Here is an 11,047-nt window from a genome sequence, read left to right as displayed (position 1 = left end):
GAATCAGGTTATGGTTATCAGACATCAGCCATCAACCTGGAACATTTTATTACACAGGTATCATTCAAAGTCCATGCACCTGAAAAAGAAAACCCTTCATTCATTTTGATTGGTTGAGACTGCTGTCTTGCTAATGATGCGCTAGTGTTTCATTGGCCAGGGCAGTTGTGGCCTGGTTCATCCATTTCATTGGGAGGTTAGAATACAGGGAATACAGTGCAGCAGGGCTGTCCAACCGGAAGCAGTGGCCTCTTACAGACCAAAATGGGCTCAGATATCCCAATATTCTCTTGTGTCACTTCAGAAAACAGTGATTTGGGTTTCAGGGAATGGGAGGGGTATGGGCTTCATCATTAAACGCATTAACTAATAGGATTATCTGACCCATTGTAGGCCACAAAAAGAGCCAAGTGTATATATTGGTCCTGGTTAAGTCAAGGACACTGCTAACCAATGACAGAGCCTAATGCTGCCGTCCAATGGCATTTCGTATCCTACACATATAGAGACAGGGTAAGGGCAGCACCAATCAGATAAAAGGATTGAGATAAATAGGAGCTGCAGTGCTCAGAATTGCTTTATTGAACAGAATATATGGAGTAGGGGGACCACAGTAGAAAAAAATCCCCTACAATGTCTTCATGTCTTTTCATGTGACACTAAGGGGCCGATTCACTAACTTCGAGTGAAGGATTCGAAGGTAAAAAACGTCGAATTTCGAAGTTTTTTTTGGGCTACTTCGACCATCGAATGGGCTACTTCGACCTTCGACTACGACTATGACTTCGAATTGAAGGATTCGAAGTAAAAATCGTTCGAATATTCGACCATTCGATAGTCGAAGTACTGTCTCTTTAAAAAAAACTTCGACCCCCTAGTTCGGCAGCTAAAAGCTACCGAAGTCAATGTTAGCCTATGGGGAAGGTCCCCATAGGCTTTCCTAAGTTTTTTTGATCGAAGGATATTCCTTCGATCGTTGGATTAAAATCCTTCGAATCGTTCCATTTGAAGGATTTAATCGTTCGATCGAAGGAATAATCCTTTCGATCGTACGATCGCAGTATTTGCGCTAAATCCTTCGACTTCGATATTCGAAGTCGAAGGATTTTAATTCCTAGTCGAATATCGAGGGTATTCGACCCATAGTGAATCGGCCCCTATGTGACCTGACTGAATCCAGACTCCTGGACTATTTCGAACCCACCCTAATTCATTGTATTATCTCTACAATTGATCTCTATCTATCTGTAACGTCCTAATTTATTGCCCATGAATACCTTTCACTGATCTAACAGAATATATGCTGTGTCTTTTAGCTTTCATTTGTATTTTGCCTGACGAAGGGGCCTTGTTGCTCCGAAAGCTTGCAATCTATTTTTATTGTTAGCCAATATAGGTATCATTTCTACAATACTTTTTTTTTTTTTTTTTTTTTTTTTTATTTGTTATTTTTGCAGATGAGACTAAATTGTGCAGAACTATAGGTTCCATGCAGGATGCTGCCACTTTGCACAGTGATTTGTCTAAACTGGAAAACTGGGCAGCAAACTGGAAAATGAGGTTCAATGTTGATAAATGCAGGTTATGCACTTTGGCAAAAATAATATAAATGCAAGTTCTACACTAAATGGCAGTGTGTTGGGAGTTTCCTTAAATGAGAAGGATCTTGGGGTCTTTGTAGATAACAAGTTGTCTAATTCTGGGCAGTGTCATTCTGTGGCTACTAAAGCAAATAAAGTTCTTGTATAAAAAAGGGCATTAACTCAAGGGATGAAACATAATTATGTCTCTTTATAGGTCCCTGGTGAGGCCTCATCTGGAGTATGGGGGGTATACACTTAAAGGAAAACTATACCCCCAAACAATGTAGGTCTCTATAAAAAGATATTGCATAAAACAGCTCATATGTAAAATCCTGCTTAATGTAAATAAACCATTATCTTAATAATATACTTTTCTAGTAGTATGTGCCATTGGGTAATCATAAATAGAAAATTGCCATTTTAAAAAAAAAGGGGCCGCCCCCTGAGATCGTAGGATTCACTGTACTCACAAACATACCAACAAACCATACACGTTAGGTCACATGAGCCAATTAACAGACAGAGTTGTGTCTTTTGCTTCTACACTTCTTCCTGTTACAGTTAGAGCTGCAGTATTTCTGGTCAGGTGATCTCTTCCTGTTACAGCTAGAGCTGCAGTATTTCTGGGCAGGTGATCTCTTCCTGTTACAGTTAGAGCTGCAGTATTTCTGGTCAGGTGATCTCTTCCTGTTACAGTTAGAGCTGCAGTATTTCTGGTCAGGTGATCTCTTCCTGTTACAGTTAGAGCTGCAGTATTTCTGGTCAGGTGATCTCTTCCTGTTACAGTTAGAGCTGCAGTATTTCTGGTCAGGTAATCTCTTCTTGTTACAGTTAGAGCTGCAGTATTTCTGGTCAGGTGATCTCTTCCTGTTACAGTTAGAGCTGCAGTATTTCTGGTCAGGTGATCTCTTCCTGTTACAGTTAGAGCTGCAGTATTTCTGGTCAGGTGATCTCTTCCTGTTACAGTTAGAATTGTAGTATTTCTGGTCAGGTGATCTGAGGCAGCACAGAGACCATCACAAAATGGTGGCTCAAGGCAAGAGATGTAAAAGGGCAATATTTACTTAAATATATATTCCAGTTTGGTGAGATTCTTTAATATGCCACTTAATATGATATGAACTGTCTGTTGCTCAAGTGTTCATTTTGGGGGTATAGTTTTCCATTAATTTGCATGAATTCTTACCTTGGTCTTTTTTTAACTCTACTTACCTATGTGCTGAAAGCTGTATCTCTAATACAATAAATCCACATTCAAGACTCATTAGTCATATGTTCAGATAAAGCAAAATAGGAATAGACAGTAATTGTGAATCCATGAACCTCCATGATGGCTGCCCTGCTCACAGTCACCAGACTGCGTAAAAGAACAAAGGGGGGCCTGACCCCATTTTCTTGCATTCTATCTATTACAAGGGGGCTACCCTCCTTATACTGCTGAGCAGCGGAGTCAGGAAAATTGGAGAGGGCAGAATGTGCATTTGTGTTAAAAGAACAAACCCAAAAATCTGTTCACAGCTTCCCCTAACAACCCCAAACTCTGTACCCTGAAATCCTGAATTGTCCTGAGAAAAAAAGTCACTTGGCAGTAATGATGTAGAGCAGTATTGCTGTTTCTTGGGGCAAATAATTCTGATTCCCTTTAATTTAACAGAATATTCACATTTTACCAATGAATTTTATTGTAACAATGATGTTTATATTTGATCCAATGCATTTTCATTACAAGATCTTCTATTTTTGACCCACACCCCATATTTTATATAAAAGAATAGTAAAGGCATTAGAGTCCTGGGTAAGTGGCATAATGTGCCCCCCTTTACTTTGTATTACCAGCAGTAATCTGCACCCTCACCAGCCCACCCCTCCCCTCCCCCACTGAGCACTTAAAGGCACAGGCAGGAGGTAAGGAGGGTAAAAAGGTAAAATGCTGAATCTTGTGCAGGACCAGCCCCCTCATTTGCATAGGCACCGTGTCTGTGCTGTTACCCAGAACAACCAATCAGCAGCGAGTTTTGCTCAGTTATAAAATGTCAAAGATCTAATTGGTTCCTACAGAAAACTGCACAAGTAAAATTACAATTGAATGAAACCCGATAATGTAATTGAAATGTAAATGTAAATTAAGCCCCAGTTAATTATCATTATTCCGATCACAAAATTTGTATAGAAGTCCATTAGTATCAAATAAAAATCATGGTTAAAAGCAAAGTAATTTATAGGGTACACATACATTTTTAGGGAATATAGAACTGCCCCCACAGGACTTGGTAATGGAACATAATAACAGGGTCAGACTGGACTATTGGGGGTCTACTGCGTTCCAAACTTCCGGGTCCCTGCATGCATGAATGCTGGCATGCCGGGCCACATATTGGTTTTTTTGGGGAGTCAGCCAATCGGAGAGCGCATCTGGGCCGAAGGGGCCCATCGGGTTTTTTCCCGGTGTCCCGCCATGCATAATAATGATTATTTCAATGTTAATATTTCATCTCCCAGGATGCCAGGCTTAGTCAGGAAAGGGGAAGATTTTGAAAAGCTTGTTAATAACCCAAATCTGAAGAGATCTTGCTGTGGCTTAGCCTTGCTGGTCTCCCTAGTCACACCCTGTGACTCAGTTTCACCCAGGCCATCCTCCCAATCACACTCCCTACTCTGCCTGATGCTGAAGATATTGGTGTCATTTTTATGCTTTTTAGTCATGGTGAAAGTGAAATTTGAGGGCTAATCACTATCCTTTACTGTTACTGCAGGTGACAGGATTGGGGTTAAATCAAGGGGACTCCCATGTTAGTTGACATGTCTGTCCTAGTGGTGACAAACAGATAGAAAACCAAATAAGGAGAGTTCTGCAGTATTTTCCCCCAACATCATTGTGCTCCCCTGGCGGAGTCTGACGCAATTGCAGATTATGCTTCAAAATAAGCACAATTAAGATTGCACTTGGTTGTAAAATGGACACAACAGCACTGTATATTTACAAGTCTGGTTGTGTCCTTTCTGGTGTTTGGAGTGAGACAGATGTGCGTGCCCAATTGTGTGCACTTCGCCTATTGATGCAGGGTGCTGAGGGGACCCTAAAACTACCACCTGGTCTGTGGTGGTAATTTCAGGGTTCCCTCAGCCCCCCAGCGTCAAGTGGTACAGCAGCATTACTATATGGAAGTGGAAGGAACGCATTTTGACAGGTCCATTTAACAAATGGGGTTTTACATGCAACTGACTGTGGGGAGGTTTACAAAACCACAACTGCAGTAGTGGATGTAATTTACCCTCAGGGTCTTACAACTATCTGTGCATCTATGGCTGCCCATCAATTGCTATCGGTTAGTTAAGAGATGTGCCAGTTAAGAGATCAGGCACTGGCAAACATGCACCACGATGAAGTGGTCAGTGGAGATAAGGAAGTGAGGAAGAGACTCAGCTGCTAAAAAGTAACATTTTACCTACAGAACATCTCCCATATGCTTAGAATATTTTAAAGAATCATTATGTCCCAGATAACATGGGGTGAGTTGACTTCTTTCATGGAAGTACTTCTGGGGAATTACAGATGGTTACTGAGATGCTTGATCTTGGCTTTGGCTTTTTCCAGTGACTCGATCCTCTCATGAAATCCCGGCTTCCCATCACATTTCTCTGTGCTAATAAGCAGGTTAATATAATCAAGTGTAGATAGTGGGTTGGGGTTTAAGGCGATGGTTTCCAGTCGGTGGAGACATTGTGCAGCTCTCTCAATGAGTATCATTTTCTCTGCTTCCACTTCGTTGCTTTCCCTCAGTAGGTTCTCTAACACCATTTCTGTGGTTAAACGCTCTTTACATGCCTTCTGGTACTTGTGTTTCAAGTCCACATATTTTTTCTTGACCTTTTCCTCCACATGCTCCCACTTCTGTTTCTCAGTGAAATGGCTGCTCACATTGTGCTCACAAAGTCTGCAAATTTTATTCATTGTAAACACCCGGCAAAGGCCAACCATGCGATCAATGGCAACCCTACAGGGATAGTGACAAGTGTCCTCACACTCCCTGCAATTAATGGCATTTTTGTCTGCAGCTATTTTCATCTTTATGGTCACCCATTGGTCATACTCAAAATTCTCATTGTCTTGAATTTCTTTATCGTGTTGCCTTAAAACCTGCTCACATCTTGCCATTTCTATTTCCTTTAGAGCGGCTTGTTGGATTTTAATAGATAATCCCTCCATAGTTATTTCAAGCTGAGCCCGTTCCATCAACACTTCCTTGGTTAACATTAGACTTTTTGAATCCAGGTTTTCCAAAGCATCAAACATTTTCTCAGCACTTTTGAACCCCTTGTTCCAGCATTTTTGAAAAGCCTCACTTGTGTCTTCCTCGTCATCATCATCATCATCTGAATTTGCATATAGGGAGTTATTGTTGAATTTATAGCATACTGGGGTGCCACTGGATTTCCCTACAAATAGGACATTAGCTTCAATAAGGGCTTGTAGAACTTTAGGCTTTTTGGCATCAGCAAATGTGGCACAGATCTGAATGTTATCCTTGATGTCTCTACCGAACAATGAGAGAACAGAGTTAAACACATATGTCTGTGATATTGTCAAGCGATTTGTGGAGGCCTTAACCACAAAGTAGATGCCATTGATATGGTTGATTCCCCACATTGAACTAAAACATTCTTTTAATTTCTCCATTGTAAGCTTGTCCTGTTCCATTCCCCTAGTGTCCCCAAACCCCAGGGTATCAATGATGGCCAGTGAATATGAAACCCTGAATCCAACCATATGGTTTAGCTGGTAAATGGTGACATCGGAGGTCTGACTGTGAGCCTGACTCTGATTTAGTTTCTCATCAATAAGAATGTATCTGTATTCGTCTTCTGATTTCACTCCCAAAATGTAGTTCACCAGGAAGTTAATGAGGGTTGTTTTGCCTGATCCTGTTTCCCCGACCATCATGATCACTTTCTTTTGTTTACGTAGGTCTGCATGTCCAAAACTATATTTTTTGTATTGACCATCTGTGTGAGACCTTGTTAATATCAAGTTATAAACTGGGTGGCCTCCTTTCTGCAAGTTGGCATTTGGCTTGAATAGTGAAGGCTTCCTGAGAAATAACGGTCTATCAGCATTTCCATCCTTAGAATTGGAATCTTTATAAAGTCCTTGGGCTGCAATAAAATATGAAATTAATTCAGTACCAACCTACAACATTATAAAAAGCCCATGTTCTGAATTTCCATTGTGTGGGTCGATACTGGATGACATAAAGGAACTGACACAGAAAGGTAAATGGAACAATATTTCCTGGTAACACAGCTACTAACCAGGTGTTAGCAGGTCATAGTGTTGTCATTGAGCAACAATCGCAAATGTGGTGCCACTCGTGTGATGAGATGAACTTAGATCTATTTAGGTCTTACAGAGAACCCCTCATCAACAGAATTGTATTGTCTTTGCCATTATTCTGATGATGAACCATGGAGAAGTACTATATTGGTGTTAATTGCCCACTGTAGGGCATTGGTCCAACTTAGGCTTATGAAGTCTCATAGAATAGTTTTATCAACATTTAAAGGACAAGGAAAGGCAAAAAAATAAAATAAAATTTTTACTTTCTTTAATGAAAAAGAAACCTATCTCCAATATACCTTGATTAAAAAAAGTGTGCAGTTTTTATAAGAAACCTGACTGTATGCAGTGAAATTCTCCCTTCATTTACTACTGTGGATAGGAATTGTAAGATGGTCCCTAACTGCTGAGCAGGGAAACAATCATACACAGCAGGTGGAGCCCCCGCCTTACTTCCCAGCCATGCAGAACTCAAGCAGCTTTCTTTATGATGATCCCTAAGCAGCCCAGACCACACTGAGCATGAGCACAGTCTTAGTCTTGCAAAGATGTTTAACAAAGTTACAAGATGGTGACCCCCTGTAGCCAACTTTGAAAGCATAAATTATTTGTTTGATTAGGCTTGTGGTGCAGTAAATTCATGTTTATGTTTAGTATACAAAATACAGCATTTCTAGCCTTATTCTATTTTAGACTTTCCTTGTCCTTTAATGACCAATAGTAACCAACCAACCAACTGCACTGGTTTTACGGCTTAGTCAATGGAAGTAAATCTACTGTCTACTTTCTATACTTTTGTATTTCTGATTTACCAGTTAAAAAATGGGCAAAAAAAAAAAGAAAAATCTTTAACTGTGTCTGTTCATAAAACAATGTATCACCTTTTTCCTTCAAATCTTGAAAAAAACTGTGATTTACTTTGCCCGGTCTTGGATTCTTGTCTTTCTGAGCCGGTCCTGTAAATTAAACAAAGTTTGGAATTATAGTGATATGACTAATCTCAATACAAAGTTGGTCACTAGAATGTTGGGTAGAAACCAGATGACACATGTGGTTCAGGTGCATCAGCCCCAGGCTCTCAGCAAAGGAAAGTAGAAAACCGGCAGCAACAAAAATAGATACAGTAAATAGGCACTACGATCTATGGGCCCATTTATTTCTTCGGGTCCTCTTCCTTCCCTTCGGCAATTTCCGTCACTTTTGATGCGCAGTTGCATGCATGGAAGACTGCTCCAACTGCGCATGCGCCAATACGGTGCTTATTTCCCAAAGAAATCTGAAGAGCCTGAAGATGGCGCCCATGAGCTTCACTGCGCTTATTCTGCACCTATAGGCGAGTAAAGGATTAGGGGCACTTATAGGTGTTAGCAACTATGTGGGGGGGGAGCAGGGAGGGAGGACTATACAGGGTACTGGGCTGTGGTTTTTATTAGTGGGGGCGTTGAATTCTCATTTGAAGAGCTGATTACACAGTATTACCTTTCGCCTTCACATCTTGAGAGCTGCTAGGACTTCCTTTTCCTGCTTTTGGTTTCTTGTCTTTCTCGGCCAGCCCTGTAATTATATACACTGTGTAAGTTTCATGCTGGGTTCAACAACCTCAAAAGATATGAGCCAAAAAGGTGAGCCTGACAAATTGGTTTGGTTTGTTCTGCTAAGCGAACGGGCAGATAAGCTTATGATACACGGTTTGTATAAACTTTTTTTCTCCTAAGAGGCTGTTGTGAAGAAGAATGCACTGATACTGAAGGTCCTATGAAAGATTAAAGTGGACCTGTCACACAAACACAAAAAACTATATAATAAAAGTCCTTTTCAAATTAAACATGAAATCCAATTTCTATTTTTTATTAAAGCATTCATAGCAGTTGTAAGCTCATTTAAAAATCTCAGCTGTCAATCAAATATTGTCTGCCCCTCCTCTATGCCTTAGGCAATTACTTTCACTTTCCATTCAGCACTTCCTACATGTCACTGCTCTCCCCACATTCCCCCCAATCTCTTCATCATTTAATTGTGTAACCAGGACATGGGGATGGACATCAGGTCCCCCATTCTGGTGCACAAACAAGATTCTGAGATGATACAAGACTTGTCTTAATAACAGTGTCCACAAAATGGCTCCTGCCTGCTTGTTATAATTATGAATTCCCTGAAGGAAACAAGGTTCAAATAATTTATATTGTGTAATTAAAGTTCATTTTGCTTGACTAATGTGATAAAATAGGATTTTGAATATTTTTTTTTGGGTGACGGGTCCCCTTTAACTGGTGAATACATCCTTAGAGACTTTATTATTTGTTCATATATATTTATCATATCCTACTTAAGATAAATATTTGAATTACTAAAGAGTGGAATCCCTCTCACTATATGATAAACTCAACTTTTTTATAGAAAACACATACAAATATTTTTTCTTATTAAAGGGGTTGTTCACTTTTAAATTAACTTTTAGTATGACGTAGAGAGTAATATTCTGAGACAATTTGCAATTGGTTTTCATTTTTTTATTATTTGTGGTTTTTGACTTATTTAGCTTTAGTCAACAGCTCTACAGTTTGTAATGTCAGCAACCTGGTTGTTAGGGTCCAAATTCCCCTAGCAACCATGCATTGATTTGAATAAGAGACTGGAATATGAATAGGAGAAAAGTAATAACAATACATTTGTAGCCTTACAGAGCATTTATTTTTTAGATGGGGTCAGTGACCCCCATTTGGAAGCTGGAAAGAGTCAGATGATTAGAATGAGCCATTCTATAACATGCTAAAAGTTAACTTAAAGGTAAATAACCATTTTAAGGGGGTGATTTATCAAAATCTGAATTGATCTTAAAATAAAAAAGTCAGACCAAACTAGCATCCATCATTGGACCTTATTTATTAAAAAAGCACAATTTATTCGGAACGGGTAAAAAGCTTGATAAAATCAAGTGAAAACCTGAATCGTACCTTTTTTTCACTTTTTTTCCAAGTCGCTCAAAGTCAGAATTTTCTGATTTTTGCCCAAAAAGCCCAAAATAGATGGATTTTTTGGCCTAATTCCAGAGCAGACAACAGAAACTTCCAAATAGGATAGAGACCTCTACCACTGACTTATTTACAACCTCGGCAGGTCTGAGATGGTGGATTTTCAGATTCAGAATTTTACATCTTCGGGAAATAATAAATCTCGAAAATCTCGAGTTTTTAGCATTAAGATTTTAAAGGAGAAGCAAACCCTAAAGTTGAAAAAAACCCTACCTACCCTATATAGACCCCCCTCCCTAGTGTAGGGGTGTAAGGTTTTTTTAACTTTAGCGTTTGCTTCTCGTTTAATAGATGACCCCCTTAATGTTAGTATTATTATGCTTTAATAATATAGAGAATAATGTACTTCTAATAATCTCATATTTTACAACAGGGGGTACTTTATTTGTTATAATACTCAAGTTTCAGTGAGTCATGTGACAGAAATGACATTACTAAGCTCTGTTTATATTAATATGATTTACATTCAGGGCTCTTGTGTGTCATAAAGCAATAAGTTACTTTATTTTAACTTTCTTGCCTGTTTTCAGGTGTTCCATGTTCTTCACTCCTTGCTCCGTGGGACAGACCTGTGATTACAGAATAAAAAGTACATTAGGTTTCACTTACGGGGGCACATTTACTAAAGTGTGAATTTTCTCTTCACCTAACTTCACCAAAGTTCACCTCACTTCGCCAGGTGTATTTTCACAACACATCTCTATATTTACGAAAAAGCGTATGTTCAATTATTCAAGAGAAATGTGCTGATTTTCTCCTGGCAGAAATTCTCAGCAAAATTCTCCAGTATATTTCCCCATTAAATAGTAGCGGGGAAAATGTTGGCTAGAGAATTTTCACTATGGAGAAAAGTAGCATGGATAGTAGCATGATTGCAATTTATAAGTGGCTGCTGTATCTTTATAATGGGAGTTCACTAGCCTGAACTTGGCGAAATACACTTACAAAAAGGATAGCATTCACACTTTGATAAATTACTGTTTTTTCGCTAGAGAATTTGCTGGTGAAGATTCACTGGTTGAAATGGTGCAAAAATTCTCTAGCACTGAGGTTTTTCGTTTGTGAATTTTCCTCTTCACCATTTAGTAAATAGGTAA

The 11,047-nt window shown here is 39.3% G+C and overlaps 1 protein-coding gene across 1 annotated transcript; it reads right to left on the bottom strand.

Moving 5' to 3' along the window:
- Positions 1-5,130: 5,130 nt before the first annotated feature.
- Positions 5,131-9,787, bottom strand: LOC108718456. Its single transcript, XM_041566782.1, has 4 exons — positions 9,778-9,787; positions 8,398-8,472; positions 7,800-7,874; positions 5,131-6,737 (listed from the first exon to the last, which is right to left on the bottom strand). Exons 1-4 carry the CDS (start codon positions 9,785-9,787, stop codon positions 5,131-5,133), a joined length of 1,767 nt encoding a protein of 588 aa, XP_041422716.1.
- Between the last annotated feature and the right edge of the window lie 1,260 nt (positions 9,788-11,047).

This window comes from Xenopus laevis, chromosome 6L (assembly GCF_017654675.1).
Source record: "Xenopus laevis strain J_2021 chromosome 6L, Xenopus_laevis_v10.1, whole genome shotgun sequence".
NCBI classification, from domain to species: Eukaryota; Metazoa; Chordata; class Amphibia; order Anura; family Pipidae; genus Xenopus; species Xenopus laevis.
Note: the sequence above shows the minus strand (reverse complement) of the source record. Positions and strands in the feature narration are given on the sequence as shown.